General features: G+C 39.7%; 1 protein-coding gene across 13 annotated transcripts in view; it reads left to right on the top strand.

The window, feature by feature from the left end:
• Window positions 1-18,071, top strand: part of TTC3 (tetratricopeptide repeat domain 3) — a 137,537-nt gene that overhangs the window by 108,259 nt on the left and 11,207 nt on the right. For all 13 annotated transcript variants that reach the window (XM_060010312.1, XM_060010311.1, XM_060010320.1 and 10 more), the window contains 6 exons: window positions 8,227-8,366; window positions 9,872-9,940; window positions 10,907-11,003; window positions 12,710-12,810; window positions 16,740-16,830; window positions 17,239-17,340. In XM_060010312.1, coding sequence (XP_059866295.1) covers window positions 8,227-8,366; window positions 9,872-9,940; window positions 10,907-11,003; window positions 12,710-12,810; window positions 16,740-16,830; window positions 17,239-17,340 — 600 coding nt within the window. The remainder of the gene's footprint in view (window positions 1-8,226; window positions 8,367-9,871; window positions 9,941-10,906; window positions 11,004-12,709; window positions 12,811-16,739; window positions 16,831-17,238; window positions 17,341-18,071) is intronic.

Genomic DNA, 18,071 nt, shown 5'->3' with positions numbered 1-18,071 from the left:
AGTCTGGTTTGTTACATTCATTCATTTGTTTTATACTTTAGATTCTACAAATATGCAATAAAATAGAGACTTGTCTTTCTCTGTCTGACCTATTTCACTTAGCAGAATACCCTCCAGGTCCATCCATGTTCTTCCAAATGACAGAACTTCATTCTTTTTTATGGCTGAGTAATATTCCATTGTGTATATATACCACATCTCTTTATCCATTCATCTGTTGATGGACATTTAGGTTGCTTCCATATCTTAGCTATTGTAAATAGTGCTGCTGTGAACATTGGGGTGCATATATCTTTTTGAATTAGTGTTTTTATGTTCTTTGGATATATATACCCAGGAGTGGAATTGCTGGATCATGTGGTAGCTCTATTTTTAGTTTTCTGAAGAACCTCCATTCTGTTTTCCATAGTGGCTGCACCAGTTTACATTCCCACCAACAGTGTACAAGGGTTCCCTTTTCTCCACATCCTTGCCAGCATTTATTGTGCTCTTTTTAAATTTTTTTTTGGCTGCGTTGGGTCTTGGTGGCTGCAAGTGGGCTTTCTCTAGTTGTGCCGAGCGGGGGCTACTCTTCGTTGTGGTGCGTGGGCTTCTCATTGAGGTGGCTTCTCTTGTTGCAGAGCACAGGCTCTAGGCGTGCGGGCTTCAGTAGTTGTGGCACGCAGGCCCTAGAGAGTGCGGGCTTCAGTAGTTGCAGCGCACAGGCTCTAGGATGCGCGGGCTTCAGTAGTTGTGGTGCACAGGCTTAGTTGCTCCACGGCATGTGAGATCTTCCCGGACCAGGGATCAAACCTGTGTCCCCTGAATTGGCAGGCGGATTCTTAACCACTGTGCCACCAGGGAAGTCCTACTGTGTTCTTTTTGATGACAGCCATTCTGACAGGTGTGAGGTGATATCTCATTGTAGTTTTGAGTTGTATTTCTCTCATGATGAGTGATGTTGAGCATCTTTTCATGTACCTGTTGGCCATCTTAATGTTTTCTTTGGAAAAATATCTTTTCAGGTCTTCTGCCCATTTTATAATCAGCTTGTAAAAACTGAGGTCTTTTGTACAGAGGTAACAAAGGGCTGTTAGTCCATTTAAGAAAGGAAGAATTTGTTCCAGATGTCTGAGTCAATAGCTGACGTCACATATTAAGTAGAGGAAAATGAGCTGTGGGACCTTAATCAATAAACTCATTTATTGAGATTTAAGTATGCCTGGAAGAAAAGGGTTGGTATGTAAAGGTTACTGTTATAACATTCCTTAGGACATGTTTTTACTTGGGATGAGACCGGGGAGATTTGAAGAATGAGAAGAATTGGAAGGAAGCAGCCTTTCTGCTCAGTTGCCCAGATGAATGAAGTCTTCTTGATTGCGAAGAGGGAAAAATGAGCAAAAGTAAAGCCCTGCACAGTGGCTCACAGAACACTAATTTGGATAAGCTACTTGGGGGGCTTAACAAAATAACATATTTTTGTAAACTTTGTATTGCCTCAGGAAAATTCAGTTTTCAGTTTTAATAAATCCGTGCGGGAATGCCTGTGTTCACCCGATTAAGTGCTGAGGGCAGATTTGCAGACTCAGCCACTTAATTTTAGGTGGGCATCTGGTGAGTGAGGTTTCTTTCTTTCTGGCAGAGGCTTGTCCAGCTTTATAAACTGCTGGTCTGACTGGGTCCTGTATTTGTGCAGCTCATCAAGGCTTCTTTGTACACTTAACCAAGAAATGTACAGTAAATGAGCGCGCAGGGAGGAGGGCTGTGAGAGCAGCAGCTTTGGCTGGTGGGCTTGGGCTTCTGACCTGCTTTTTAACTTGGCTAAGGCTCTGGGTTGGGTTCCACGTGGTTGTACTTAAGAGTAGTCAGTCCATTTTCTAAAAAGAGCCATTATTTAGTCCCTCAAATTACAGGCCAGTTAGGTTATTAGACTTTCCATGTAAAATGTATACCTGTTTCCTAGCAGGATAAATTGGTTGTCTGAGATCCTTAGGTTGTTGTCTGCACAAGAGCAGATGAGGCCAAGCAGATAACTTCTTTATTAATCATGACTATACTCAGAATTCACTTGTGGAAAATCTTTTATAAATGTAAAAAGGAATTTCCACTTTTGTTGATCTTTCCCTTGGCCTTTGACTCTCTTAGATCACTGAGGTTATGAGCTAATACTTAAGTTTCTTGATCCCACATTTGGATATATTAAATACAACAGCCCTTCCCCCTTATAGAGAAGAGAGAGGCAAGCAGTAGCAAATCACGTTTAAGAACTCAGGCAAGCAGAGCAACTAAGCCCGTGTGCCGCAACTACTGAGCCTGCGCTCTAGAGCCCACGAGCCACAGCTACTGAGCCCACGTGCCACAACTACTGAAGCCTGCATGCCTAGAGCCCGTGCTCTGCAATAAGAGAAGCCCCGCAATGAGAAGCCCGCACACGGCAGCTAAGAGTAGCCCCTGCTCGCTGCAATTAGAGAAAGCCCATGCACAACAACGAAGACCCAACGCAGCCAAAAAAAAAAAAAAAAAAAAAAACTTGGGCAATAAGAGTCAGACTGCCTGGCTAGTGACCCCAGCACCACCACTTAATAGCTTTGTGACCTAAAATAATTTACTCCATCTCTTCGACCCTCAGTTTCCTCATTAATAATGTAATCTCTACTTCATAGTTTTGTGAGGACTCACAGAGGTGGAAAGGGGTGGGGAATGGCCAGAGATAAGTATAGAAGGAGGAAGAATTGTCCCACCCAGAATGCTGTCATGCCCTCTTTGAGAAAAATCACTTATTTACAAAGTACTTGAAAAGCGCTGAGCGTTTACAAAGCATCAGTAAGAATCTGGGCCAGCTATTGCATATAGCCAGCTGTTCTGGGCATTTTATATAAATGGAGTCATATTATATGTGGTCTTTTGTGAGCGCCTTCTTTCACCTAGCTTAATGTTTTCAGGGTCCATGCATGTACATTCATCCGAGTAACATGTATCAGCACTTCATTCCTTTTTACTGCTGAATAATATTCCTTTGTATGCTGTATCACATTTTATTTACCCATTCATCAGTTGATGGACATTTGGATTCTTTCCAGTTTTGGGCTGTTATGAATAATATTGCTATGAACATCTGAGTACAAGTTTTTCTGTGGACATATGTTTTCATTTCTTTTGGGTATATACCTAGGAGTGGAATTGCTGGGTCGTGTGCTAACCCCATATTTAAGAATTCGAGAAAGTTCCATACTGTTCCAAAACAGCTGCACCATCTTACATTCCCACCAGCAGTGTATGAGGGATCCAATCTCTCCATGGTCTCACTAATGCTTATTATCATCTGTCTTTTTGATTTTAGCTGTTCTGATGGGTGTAAAGTGGTTTCTCATTGTGGTTTTGATTTGCATTTCCCTAAAAGGTTAATGATGTTGAGCATCTTATATGTGCTTAATGTCCATTTTTATATCTTTGGAAAATTTGGAGAAATGTCTGTTTTAATCCTTTGCCCATTTATTAATTTCATTATTTGTTTTTAAATTATTGAATTAAGAGTTTTCATATATATGTATTCTAGGTACAAGTTGCTTATCAAATATATGATTTAGAAATATTTTCTCCCATCTTCCATATTTGCAACTTTATTTCTTCTATCTCCCGTTCCATGGGTTGTCTTTTCACTTTCTTGATGGTATCATTTGCAGCACACAAGTTTTAAATTGCAGTGTAGTCCGCTTTCTCTGTTTTTTCTTTTGTTGCTTATGCTTTTGATGTCGTAGCTGAGAAACCACTGTCAAATCCAAGATCACCAAGCACCAAGATTTATTCCTGTATTCTAGAGTTTTATAGTTTTAGCTCTCTCCACTTAGGCCTATGATCCATTTTGAGTTAATTTTTGTGTATGGTGTAGTAATTATCTTTTATGCACATTTCCCCCACCAAACTGTGATCTCCCTGAAAGTGACGACTGTTTCTTAGCCATCTTTGGATCTCAGTGTACAGACTAGGAGCTCCGCCGATGTTATCAAACAGTTGTACTTGGGCCCCTGAAGAACTGGGTTTAGTGAATTGTGTCTTCACATTCTGTCAGCCTACATGAAAGGCCATCAGGCCTGGACGTTGTGTGAAGATTGTTGCTTTATTTACTGCTAGTATGTAGTGGAGGGTATCACCCATTCTTTCATTTGACAAATATTTATTGGATGCTTCTTAAGTGCCAGGCTCTGTGCTGATCTTCCAGGACTTTTATGTAGCGTCCTCTTTATGAGGCCCTGAGAAGTAATTTCTCTCTACTTTTACTATCTGCGTTTCTTCGTGCAGTGGGCTTGTTTTTATTGGACTTCGACTGCCAGAAAGTTTTAATACTGTTTCTGAAGAATGGTTAGGGCCTCATGCCATTTGTTTTTATATTACTCTGGCTCTGTTTTTATATTATCATTCTTATCTTTTTATTCTGTTTTCTTTACTTAGCATTCTTTTTTATTTTGTATTTTTTGAATTATATATATTACTGAAGGCACTTCAAATATTTACTTTAAAACATAGTTGAGGTTTAAAAAAAGAGGTATAAAAACCAAATGTTCTCTAATTGAGAAAAAGACTTTCAGAGGTGTTTATAATTATGTCAGTGAACTGTGTAAATACAGGATGCAGTTGTATACAGCCTGTTGTTTCTCCTATTCTAATGTTTCAAAGAAAGGCATTCAGATTATTCTTTTTCATGTAGTCAGAGACAAGCTCGTGATAGCTGCCCTAGGCCAGCTATGTCATTAAAGGGTGGTGAGTACAAATTGCAGATGAACTCATGTAGCATTTTTCATGGCTGAGCTGTAGGGGTGTGTGTGTGTGTGTTTATAATACTTTGTGCCTTTTGATACCTGAACTGCTTGAGGTACTTGTTGCCAAGTAGGTTCTTATGTCCCAGTATAACCTTGAGGTTGTACATCATCTCCCAGCCAAAGGGCTGAATCCTAGGTGAAATCATTGGCTTAGAATAGAGGCAAGAAACAAGTTTGGCTTGGCCATCAGCAGCGAGGCGTGCATATGGACATTGGTCATGGTAGTAGAATACAGGATCTTGCAAGCCTAGTAGGCATGGTGGTCACCTCTGTCACAGTAATGACTCAGCACATTCAGGATCAGCAAGATTGCAGCAAGGAAAATGAGTTGAACTGTCCCCGTGACGGAGGGAATGTCACTAAGCTGTTGAACCTCTGCTGCCTTAGAACAGTTGGCCTGCACATCTCAAGGCCATTGAGGTCAACCCTACTCCTGCAGCGGGACTTTAAAGTCATTAAGGACCTGGACTGGTTAGCAAACCTGCTTCCCAGGAACATCCGAAACCTTGGTGTCGAAAGCTGATGAGGGAGAAATGTCCTCGTAAGTTGATGCCTCTTTTGACTAGACAGCCGTATTTCACGGGGAGTCTGTATAACTTGGCTTCAGGGTACACTGTCTTTTCTGAAGGAGGAGGCTCCAAGTTTCTGTAGCTGAACCCATGTCTCAGTGACCTGGTCACATTCTAAGCCTAAGCAGGAAATTCAGGCTACAGGGAACCTGGTCAGAGGTGGAAAATGAAAGGCTCCCTAAGCAGAAATGAAGTTGGGACTTCATTAAGCAGTCGTCGTTACTAGTAGAATTTCAAACTGGAAAACAGTAAAGTTGAAAGGTGCTTCTTTTAGTCTCTTGTAAATATTGCTCCATTCTGATTCCCATAGTAATGTTAGAAATATTAGTCTAGAGCGTGTTCATTTATAAGTGGCTGGCATCTTACAAGCATATGCACCGCCTGTATATCTGCTGGCACTGAAGAGATGACACCTCGAAAAATGACATAAAACTTTTAGAGAATTTGTAGGTTCAGAAGAAGTTTCAAAAGGCAACACCTGTGTGAGAAAGCGGACCAAGCAGGCTGTCTCAACTGGTGGTGTACCTAGCCGTCCAGAGCATCCAGATAACAGCTTTTCATTTCTCCTTGTCATATTGCCTGAAGTTCTGGCAGGTGTTGCAAACCAAAAGCCTTCGTGACCAGGCAGAGATAACACATTTATATTTTGAAAAGCAAACGAAAAGTACTGGGCTTGCCAAACAAAACGTGTGCAGACTCCCTGTAGCTTAGAGGATCATTTAGGCTGAAGGGTGAAGCGTGGATACTTCCGGGCCGGTTGAAGTGGTTCGTCTGAGCGCCGTGCTGCCGTCAGGCGCCCTCGGGGTGAGGGATGGCAAGGGAAGGGGAGGAAGGACGTTCTGGAAGTATGCCTGGGAGTTGGCAGGCCCTCGGCTGGGGGTGGGCTTAAGTCAGGGGTCCAGAGAAACTTGAGGGTGTTGAGGGAGGAAGGGCGCCCAGAGCGTGGAACCCACTGCCAAAAGGAAGATGGGAGGCTGCTGAAGACAGACGAGAGTCTTTTTCGAAACCGTCTCAGAGGGGAGTCTTAGCTTTCCTCCTCGTCTTTCCAGCACCGCATGTCTCTGCTCCCAGAACCCCGGTTGAGACTATTTCTTCTACAGTCAAATAGACTCTTCGTGGTCTGGAAACTTGCCTTCTTTAACACTGTAGACCTCGTTTTCTTCAGCTAACCACTGTAACTGTGAGCTTCTTGGAAGAGAAGTGTTGGCTATTTAACTGATGTTTCTAACATGGCTTTTTATGGGGAAATGCATTCCAAGTTACAACTAATTAATTGGTGAATGGACTTTTGGTTGGTAGTATATTAATGGGGTTGGAGTTTGCCATGTTGGGAAAGGTTCTTTGGGGAGCAGAACACACCTGTCTTGATGGTGTGCTAACCCACTCTAGAATAGCCTGTTAGAAGATGTGTAAATCAGCAAAACTGGGAAATACGTTATTCCTTTCTGTGTGGCTATGTTGGAAGACTGTTTGAATTCAGAATTTTATTCCTTTGATTTGTAGTCTTTGTCAAACACTTATAAATTTCTACTCTGTTCCATCAAAATGATTGCAGGGTCAAAATTATTAAGTTCTTCTATATATTTTATTGTTTACTCATAAATTTATTTAAACATACATATCTAGGTTAATTTCCCTCTTTCCTGTACATCTTCCATATTCTCCTTTTTTGTTAATGGAATTTTGTTTAGTTATTCATCCAAGGTAGAAACTTAACTCTGTCACCTTCTGCTTTACCATATATCCAGTCAGACACGTGGTCTTATCCATTCTAGTCTTCTAAAGTTTCCTTTATCATCCCTACAGCTACCACTGTCATCCTCATTGTCTCTCACCCGGGCTATTGCAGTGAGATTTTTTTAATTTAATTTCTATTTTTTGGCTGTGTTGGGTCTTTGTTGCCGTGTGCAGGCTTTCTCTAGTTGTGGCGAAGGGGGGCTACTCTTCGTTGCGATGCGCGGGCTTCTCATCGCGGTGGCTTCTCTTGTTGCGGAGCGTGGGCTCTAGGCACGTGGGCTTCAGCAGTTGTGGCACGCGGGTTTAGTTGCTCCGGGGCATCTCAGAAAGTGAGGGCAGTTTTTTTTTCAGTTTTATGTGTATACACATGCATACATATATATGTATGTACATATGCTGTAGATAATTATTAAAATGTATTTGCTATTGTGGGTCACAATAAGAAAGTGTCAGAGGAAGTCAAGAAAATGTGAAAGTCACTGTTCTCGTCCTTCATGCACCCTCTTAACTCTGGTCTACCTCTTTGTCTTTCAGTTATTTTTCTAAAATAGGAATCTCATCATCTCACAACCCTGCTTAAGAGCCTTCACTGGCTTCCCGTTTTCAGCAGGATAAAGTCCACACTCCCTAGCGTGGCTTACAAGGCCCTTGATCATTTTAACCCAAGGTGCCTCAGATGCCATTCTCCGTGCCCTGACTTCTGAACACCCACCTCGTCCTCCAGCCATGCAGCACCTCTTGCTTTTTTGCACAGACAGGCCTTACTCTTTTAACCTTCTGCTTCACCAGTTGCCACTACTTGGAATCCATTCTCCATGTGACAGACCCATGTTTTAAGACAGAGATCAGATATCACTGATTTTGAGAAGCCCTTCGCAAGTACCAGATAGTCGTCATGTCTCTCTCCATCCTTGTTTAAGGGCTGAGGCTGTGTATTGTGCGACTTTATGTCCAGCCTCGGCCAGGGTGGCACATACAGCCAGCTCCTGAGTGTGTGTTCTGTGGAACTGGAGTCATCGGTTAAGCTAGCACACCACCACAATTGTAGTCTTTCAGGCTCTTTTTTTTTTTTTTTTTTAAGTATATCTTCCCATTTATTTAGGTACTTTCTAAAATGTTTTTAGATCTCAAAGACAGAATTAGATTGGTTCCTCGAAGATTTGGAAAAGGAAATTAAAAAATGGGAACAGGAGAAAAAAGAAATCCAAGAGAGACTAAAGGCACTGAAGAAGAAGATGAAAAAGGTTTTAAATGCCAGTGAAATGTAAGTAACACTTGAAAGTCAATGATTTTTACTTATTTATTTATTATTGGGGTATATTTTGGGTTGTTTTTCGTTTTTGATATTCAATTTCAAGCTATATCAAGTAAAGTGAAAATTTTAGGTATTTTCATTTCATTTTAAAGAACATCCGTTGGGGAATTATTGCACCTAAAACTTTTTATAAACCTACCATGTTTGCAGATAAATTACATAAAGGTAAGACTGCAAATCAACAAAGAACCAACTTCCAGTCTGAGCACCACTTCTTACTGTGAACATTACCTTTAACCCCTCTTCCTTATTGTAAAATGAGGGGGCTTGTCTAGATCTAAGGTTCTTTCCAGCACTAAGATTCTGTGATGATCATTTTATTTATTACTTCCATCCTGAATCTTTAAATTATTAAAATTTGGTTCTGTAATATGAAGGATTTGGTAATACATTCAGGCAGTTGTCAGATGGACCAGGTTTGTTTTAAGATTCTCTGTGATCCATTTCTAACCCCTCTTTCCCTAAACAGTGATATGTCATATGATTCCTCACCTTAATTGTTATCTACTGTTGAACGAAACACCAGAAACTCAGCGGCTTAAATTAATTTTTATTTGATCCTGCTCTTGCAGTCTGGGCTGTTTGGCCGGACCATTCTTCTGCTGGTCTTGTCAGTGGTTCCTCTTGTGGCTGGCTCAGCTGGGATGCTGGGGTGACTTGGCCTCTTTCTTCCTATGCAGTTTCAGGCCTTCTCTCTCTCCATGTGGCTTCTTCTATCTATTTGATCTCTCCATGTGGTCTCCATCATGGTAGCCAGACCGCTTATGTGGTGGCTAAGAGCTTCCAAGAGTGCAGAAGTGGAAGCTGCCCACCCTTCTGAAGGTTCAGACCCAGAACTGTCAGAGCATCACTTCTTTTTTTTTTTTTTTTTGTGGTATGTGGGTCTCTCACTGTTGTGGCCTCTCCCATTGCGGAGCACAGACTCCGGACGCGCAGGCTCAGTGACCGTGGCTCACGGGCCTAGCCGCTCCACAGCATGTGGGATCTTCCCGGACCGGGGCACGAACCTGTGTCTCCTGCATCGGCAGGCGGACTCTCAACCACTGCGCCACCAGGGAAGCCCTGAGGTTCTGTTTTAAAGAATAGAAGGCTGTTTTCATTTTGAGAGAGAACCACTGTTAAACTGATGATGATCCAACACCTTACTCCTCTGTCTCGTGTTGAAGCCCCTGGAGGTGCTCCTGACAGAGGACTGAGACAGGGGATCTTTGCTGCAGACATGCGACTTAGAGTGAAGAAAAAAGGTGATCTGCCCTGCAGGTGTAGAAGGAAATTTTCCCAAAAGGAAAATGGTCCAAATTCTTTGCCTATTTAGAAGATATTAGAAATGAAACAAAAATAAATGTAAAGAATTCAAGAAATGTTTGCATGGATATAGGAATTTACTGTGTGAGATCGTGTTTTTAAAAACCTTTGAAAATTAATTAAAATTTGGTGATTATACTTACTTGTAGGTATACCCAGGAAAACGCTGGAAAGGAAAAGGAACGTGAATTACTTCTGGACCAGTCCTTTGAAATCAGGCAAATTAAGCTTAAATTTATTTTAACATCTTATTATACTTCTAATACCAGAGGCACAGTCTGCACTTATTGAGACATCCAAATATATTTTTACTTGTCTGTTTCTTTTAAATGATTATGTTTCTCTTTTTTAAAATTTCTCTTTCTATTTTATTATTTAGATTAATATTTAAATAAATTTATTCTTTAAATATTTTTATTTTATGATGTTTCTCCTTTTGTTTCACATTGTCGGTGTAAAAAATGTGCTGAATTTATCATTGTTGATTACTCTTCTTTTCCCTTGAATTAACCTGAAACTAAAAATGTGTTTGAAAAACTTTTGTGTTACTTGAAATAACAGTCTCAATTATATTATGGTAGTTTCTTGCTCTACAATTTTAAAGATTTATTAAAGAATTTTTGTTATGAACCTATAAAAAGTTTCCTTTTAACCTTTATTAATAGAAATGTTTGTACATACTGGTAACCAGTGTATTCAGTAGTAAGCAGTTGTATTCTGCTTTTCTTATTTAATATTGTTTCATACACATATTTCCATTTACGTCATAGTCCATGCCGGGTTTTTGTTTGTTTTTTTTTTAAGCTGTTATAATCGTAATGCCATGAACAGCTTTGTGCATATCACTTTTTTCCTTTGGGTTATTACCTTGTAATATGGGTCAAAATAGAATTTCTGACTCAGTAGCCAGACTAGACTTAACCTAACCCCATAAAAATGGTGAACCAGTTTCTCAGCAGTCCCACCAATACTCACTTTTAATTTCACATCTTCCTTCGATCATTTGTAAAGTGCAAAGAGCACATGTGAGTCTTGCATTATGTAGTCAAATATTAGGCAAGAAGTTTCTCTAGAAGATGTGTAAGTCTTTTTGTGGCATGACTTAAAAGTTAACCTGGCTTCAGCCTTTGTGATCTCACTGATTAAGTTTTTTTCAATAAGTTTTTTTTCTTTAATATTTGCAGTAATACATTTATGAATGAGAAAATGAAAATAGAAGAGTGTATAAAGAAAGAGAAAGAGCATTATGAAGAGAGTCTTCAAAGGGCTGTGGATGCAGAGGTGAGTCCAGGACACTTGGTGACTGACAGATATGGCAGGATATCATTTGTTTACTTTGTGTTTAATTACACATGAGGCACGACAGCATTACTGGGAAGTGTGGAGGCTGAGGGATATCCTTTCACCCATAATCCTACCTCCCTGGAACAACCACTCTCTTCTTGCCTGTAGCTTTAAAATTTTTTACCTTCATGCTAGCTGTACTCATAGTGTACACCACATTTTATAACCTGCTTATTTAACATAATTCAATCATTTTCCATGCTCTACACTGTTAATGCCTTCATCATATTTAGTCAAGTGATGCACCATGAAGTAGCCAACCATAAAATCTATTTGCCAATGCTAGAAAGGGAACTTGAAAATAATCCATTTATTAAGAATATACTCTCCTCCCCACAGAAGACTATATACCAATGTCAGTATACTATTTGAGAAACTACTGAGACAATAATAATAATAATGACTTCTGGCTGTATTTTATTTAGTTCCTGAAATATGGTTGTCTTTGTTTTTCTCATTGAGAAGTAAATGTTATTTATTTGGGTATGTGTCTATGATTACTCTAGGAAGGTAAGGAAAAGCTTAGCTTATGCAGTCTGTAAACATGAGTCTTCCAGTGAAATATCAGCTATGCAGCTGCTTTTATAAAGAAAGGAAGGAAAAATAGTCCAAGTACTTCTACTTTACCGATACTATGCCTGCATCTCTGTTCCCAAGTCATTCAGTTCCCATTTATCACCATTTGGCAAGCAGGTTTGCCTGGTGGGCCCTGTCAAGGTTGCTGACACCTGGATTAAAACAAGGCAGGTCTACATTTCCTGCAGTGACTTTTACAAAAATGGCCAGTTGGCTTGTGCGGGGAGCCACAGCAGAGAGTCTAAAGTTTTAAAAACATGCCCTAGAACCTTTTAATGCCCTTGCTGATAACAGCTTCTCTGAGGCTTCTATTTTATTTTAATGCAGCTATTCTGTATTTATTTATTATTGAAGTATAGTTGATTTACCACATGTGTTAATTTCTGCTGTACAACAAAGTGATTCAGTTATACATATGTGTGTGTGTGTGTGTATATATATATATATATATATATATATATATACACACACACACACATTCTTCTGTATATTCTTTTCCATTATGGTTTATCACAGGATATTGAATATAGTTCCATGTGCTATACAGTAAGACCTTGTTGTTTATCCATTCTATATATAGTAGTTTGCATCTGCTAACCCCAAACTCCCACCACACACACACACCCACTTCCCTCTCCCTTGGCAACCACAAGTCTGTTTCCGAGGCCTTTAAATTCGGTAGGGTTCAGCCTTGGGGTGGTTCTGCAGGGTCCTGGCCCTCTGCTCACCATGAACAGGACCATAGATTATGCACACCAGGTATATACATGTAGGTAACCTAGCTCTGTGCTTGTATATGGCTTAAGCAGTAAGCCATGTGGAAAGTTTCATATCTGAGAAAAGTATAATTTTAGGTATATAATTTTACTGTCATCTTGTTATTCTATTTTCAAATCCAAAAGTTTTAATTCATGTTCACCTTAGAGAAATTATAACATAATTAAGTTCTGGTGATTCTGATCATATGTCATTTAAGGAGAAACCTGAAAGTGGTTTAGAATGTTTGTTTTACCAACCTTAAAATAGTTTTAGTTTTAAAATACTTACATTCTTTAATCTAATGGTAGGTATCTGTGCTCGAAAACTGGAAGGAGACGGAAGTATATAAGTTACAGAACATGGAGTCACAAGCCGAAGGATTTCTTAAGAACCTGAAGCTAATGAGCAGGTATTGTGATGTCGCAGGTGTCTTTCCAGAAGTGTCATTGGGTAAAAAAAGGTTAGGGCTGATTTAAGAAAAAAATTACATTAGGACTAGTTTATTTTTAATAGTTAATATAGTTAATAGATATTCAATTATAGAAGAATCAAAACATGTAAACAAAAAGGATAAAAATTATCCTAATTCTTAATTGAGCTATAACTAGTTAATATTTTGCAGCAAATCCATTAAGTATTTGAAAAAAAATTATATATAGTTTTCACTAAGTAGTATACAGGAATCCTCCTTTCATATCAATAATTATGCTTCTCCAACCTAATTTTATTTATTTATTTTTATTTTTTTATTTTTTTTGTGGTACGCGGGCCTCTCACTGTTGTGGCCTCTCCCGTTGCGGAGCACAGGCTCCGGATGCGCAGGCTCAGCGGCCATGGCTCACGGGCCCAGCCGCTCCGCGGCATGTGGGATCTTCCCGGACCGGGGCAGGAACCCGTGTCCCCTGCATCGGCATGTGGACTCTAAACCACTGCGCCACCAGGGAAGCCCCCTCCAACCTAATTTTAAAAGGTTAAATAGTAATCCAGTGTACAAACATGTCATGATTTATTAAACACCACTATAGTGGGAGAGTTGGGTTGTTTGCACATTTTGTTAATAAAAGCTGCGCTGTAGCAAGTATCCTTATAGCTAAAGTTTTATCCTTATAGCTAAATTATTAATCATTTCCATGCAATAAATAAATTTCTGGAATGAAGATCACGTTTTTAAGGCTTTTTAAACAATTGCCTTCCATAAGAATAGTCACTTAACAGTCTTAATGGGAGAGTATGGGCATGTCACTTCAAAAGATATTTATATCTGGTCATTTTTTTTCAACCCTCTGTAATCTTTACCTGCTTTTCTTTCTTTTGCTTTGTTTTTGGAATAAGGTTTACCTGGGAATCCTAGAGGGTCTCCTTCAGTCTAGCATTTAGCACTTTTCAGTATAGATTTTTGCACATGGGATTACTTTTCATCTGGTCCTTTTATCATATTCCACACACAGGTTTTTGGTTTTGTTTTTTTAAACATCTTTATTGGAGTATAATTGTTTTATAGTGTTGTGTTAGTTTCTGCTGTATAACAGAGTGAATCAGCTATACAAATACATATATCCCCATATCCCCTCCCTCTTGCATCTCCCTCCCACCCTCCCTTTTCCACCCCTCTAGGTGGTCACAAAGCACCAAGCTGATCTCCCTGTGCTATGCAGCTGCTTCCCCCTAGCTGTCTGTTTTACATTTGGTAGTATATATATGTCCATGCCATTCTCTCACTTTGTCCCAGCTTACCCTCCCCCTCCCCATGCCCTCAAGTCCATTCTCTACGTCTGCATCTTTATTCCTGTCCTGCCCCTAGGTTCAATAGAACCATTTTTTTTAGATTCCATATATATGTGTTAGCATACAGTATTTGTCTTTCTTTTTCTGACTCACTTCACTCTGTATGACAGACTCTGGGTCCATCCACCTCAGTACAAATAACTCAATTTTGTTTCTTTTTATGGCTAATATTCCATTGTATATATGTACCACATCTTCTTTACCCATTCATCTGTCGATGGACACTTAGGTTGCTTCCATGTCCTGGCTATTGTAAATAGTGCTGCGATGAACATTGTGGTACATGTCTCTTTTTGAATTATGGTTTTCTCAGGGTATATGCCCAGTAGTGGGATTGCTGGGTCATATGCTAGTTCTATTTTTAGTTTTTTAAGGCACATCCATACTGTTCTCCGTAGTGGCTGTATCAATTTACATTCCCACCAACAGTGCAAGAGGGTTCCCTTTTCTCCACACCCTCTCCAGCATTTACTGTTTGTAGATTATTTGATGATGGCCATTCTGACTGGTGTGAGGTGATACCTCATCGTAGTTTTGATGTGCATTTCTCTAATGATCAGTGCTGCTGAGCATCCTTCGTTGTGTCTGTTGGCAGTCTGTATGTCTTCTTTGGAGAAATGTCTATTTAGGTCCTCCGCCCACTTTTGGATTGGGTTTGGTTTTTGTTTTGTTTTTATAAATTTATTAGTTTTTATTTTTTGGCTGTGTCAGGTCTTCGTTGCTATGCGCGGGCTTTCTCTAGTTGCGGTGAGCGGGGGCTACTCTTGGTTGTGGTGCGCGGGCTTCTCATTGTCGTGGCTTCTCTTGTTGCGGAGCACGGGCTCTAAAGCACGTGGGCATTGTGGCATATGGGCTCAGTATTTGTGGCTCGTGGGCTCTAGAGTGCAGGCTCAGGAGTTGTGGCGCACGGGCTTTGTTGCTCTGTGGCATGTGGGATCTTCTGGACCAGGGATTGAACCTGTGTCCCCTGCATTGGCCGGCAGATTCTTAACCACTGCACCACCAGGGAAAGCCCGGGTCGTTTGTTTTTCTGATATTGAGCTGCATGAGCTGCTTGTACATTTTGCAGATTAATCCTTTGTCATTGCTTCCTTTGCAAATATTTTCTCCCATTCTCAGGGTTGTCTTTTCATCTTGTTTATGGTTTCCTTTGCTGTGCAAAACACTTCCTAACACCATACATGAAAATAAGTTCAAAATGGATTAAAGACCTAAATGTAAGGCCAGACACTATAAAACTCTTAGAGGAAAACATAGGCAGAGCACTGTGTAACATAAATCACAGCAAGATCCTTTTAGACACACCTCCTAGAGAAATGGAAATAAAGACAAAAATAAACAAATTCAAAACACACAGGTTTTGAATTCTTAATTCCTAGTGCTTTTTGATTTAAATTTCAAACCCTCAGTGTTAAACCAGAGATTCTGTGGGTTATGGAAAAACAGTTTTATTGTATAGTTCTTTATTTCTTCATGTTTCAAGATTAAGTTTTTTTCAGAAAGGTGAGAAAACCTTTCTGATTAAAGGTAAATTGAGGAGGCTTCCTGGTGGCGCAGTGGTTGAGAGTCCGCCTGCCGATGCAGGGGACACGGGTTCGTGCCCCGGTCCGGGAACATCCCACATGCCGCAGAGTGGCTGGGCCCCGTGAGCCATGGCCGCTGAGCCTGCGCGTCCGGAGCCTGTGCTCCGCAATGGGAGAGGCCACAACAGGGAGAGGCCCACTTACCGCCAAAAAAAAAAAAAGAAAAGGTAAATTGATACGCTGATTCAGATTACAGGACTAGTACAGCTGAGGTTGAGACCACGTGGTGTTCAGTTGCCAGTATGCAGCACAGCTGTGGGCTATGCGTTGTGGTGCATCTGGGAAACAAAGATATCTCAGGCCTCATTCTATCTAATGGTATTGACTCCTTATTAAGCCTCACAGTACACGGCGTTTTTTCTTAGGGCTTCTGTGCTAATTCTGCTCATTCCACCAAGGATAGCAGAAGAGGAAAGCCATAAAAGCAATGTTGTGGCTTTTCTTTAAGACGCATACTGAGAACTGACACCATCGCAGATTGGTAGTGTTCCTGATCTTCTCAGTTGGGAGTAGAAAGCTTATCTGTCACTTTCAGTGGAGCAGATTCATGAGGTGCTGAGAAGTTTAACATAGCCTGTTAGACACCCACCCTTTATTTTACAAAAAGATGGGAATGAGGGTTTTATTGGGATGTTTCCAGGCTGCCTTTGTTTTGGTTTGTTTTTCAATACAAAGATAGCCTTTGATGTTAAATATGAAGATGCCAACTGCAGAGTGTCTGATCTTCAAATTCAGGAGAATATTTGCTCTCTGCCTACCAGTTTTGGGATTTGGATTAGATCAACGGTTAAAGTTTCCTCAAGTGTAGTGACTGTAAGATATACAGTTCTTTAAAAATAGTTGTTTTATTGTGTGTGATCACGTTTCTCTTGTGTTTAAATGTTTATTTTCATTTGTACTTTAGTGCTTTCAATTTAAAAAAATTTTTAAGTGGACATTAGCAGTTTTATAAATTTTTCTACTTTCTCAGTGATTCTGCAGCATATCCTGTCATGGAATCTGACATACATTCATGGGAATCATTTCTTTCTAATGTTAGAGAAGAAATTGAGAAAGCAAAGGTAAGTTATAAGGTATTTTATAATTCTGTCAAAATCTATGTGATGGTTAAAATTCTAAGGAGATCATGTCATATTGAAACTATTTCTTTTTTGAGCTGTTAAAGACAATATTTATTTTTTGTTGTAATTAAGAATTTTTCATGAACGAAATGCTATCTTCTTAACTCTCTTTAAACTCAGCCCTTGATTGTTAAGATTAGAAAAGTTATGTTTGATACGGCTGTAGAGCATTCTGATTAATAAGGACTTATTTTGAACTTCTTTCCTTGCAATTCAGTTATATTTCTTGGAAAACGGTTGAGCATTTGCTATGTATATATAGTAAGGGGAAAAAAAGTATTAATTGACAGCTGTGGTTTTCTCTTGGAATTTGTTAGAAAAACTTAACATTTTTCCTTCTACCTACAGTCTCAGTTTGAAGAACAAATTCAAGCAATTAAAAATGGTTCTCGGCTCAGTGAACTTTCTAAAGTGCAGATTTCTGAGCTTTCGTTTCCTCCCTGTAACACAGTAAGTCTATTACATCTTTTTTTTTTTTTTTGAAGGAAAGAGAACAGAAAAGGAGTGAAGCACAATTTCTTTCTTAACTGGCCAAAAGCAGTTTGTTGTTATTGTTTTGGGAGTGGGCGTGAGGTGGATTAACAATTGCCTTAATGTTTTCATTAAGTACTAGGTTAAGCCCCGTGAGGGCTGCCCTTATTTGCCCCTCACCCTGTGACCCTTCCTGTCAATGCATTCAGCGTCTTAGATCGTAGGCTCCGGAGCTGCAGTCAGAAGCCTCATCCTGAGCGTCCTTTTCTCCCCAATACCTTGCACACTAAGCGTTCATACTTATCGTGGATTCATCTGCAAAAAAAAAATGGTGTAAAACGTTAAAAAGCTTAGCCACCTTGGACTGATTAAATTTTCTATTGAGCACCAGTTTTTTTTCTCTCCATAGAAAAAGTTTTTTCTCTCCATTGAACTGAGTAAGAAAGAGTTTTATTTAGAATTAAAGATCACTTATTTATAGTGTTTCCAAGTTCTTATAGCAGATACGGAAGGGGAAAAGCATTAGATATCAACAGAATATTTTACCGTTAATTTTTAACTCGAGCTTATGTAATTTTAAAATTTAAGATTCCTTGAGAACTCTCAGTGTGCCAGGAGCTTGAGTAATAAGTACCCCTAAAAACGATTTACTTTGTGTGTCATTTCTCTGCTGTTCATTCATTGGGTATTTAGTGGTGATCAAGATTAGA

Source organism: Delphinus delphis, chromosome 4, assembly GCF_949987515.2.
Source record: "Delphinus delphis chromosome 4, mDelDel1.2, whole genome shotgun sequence".
NCBI classification, from domain to species: Eukaryota; Metazoa; Chordata; class Mammalia; order Artiodactyla; family Delphinidae; genus Delphinus; species Delphinus delphis.
This window is presented reverse-complemented; position numbering and strand designations above follow the sequence as displayed.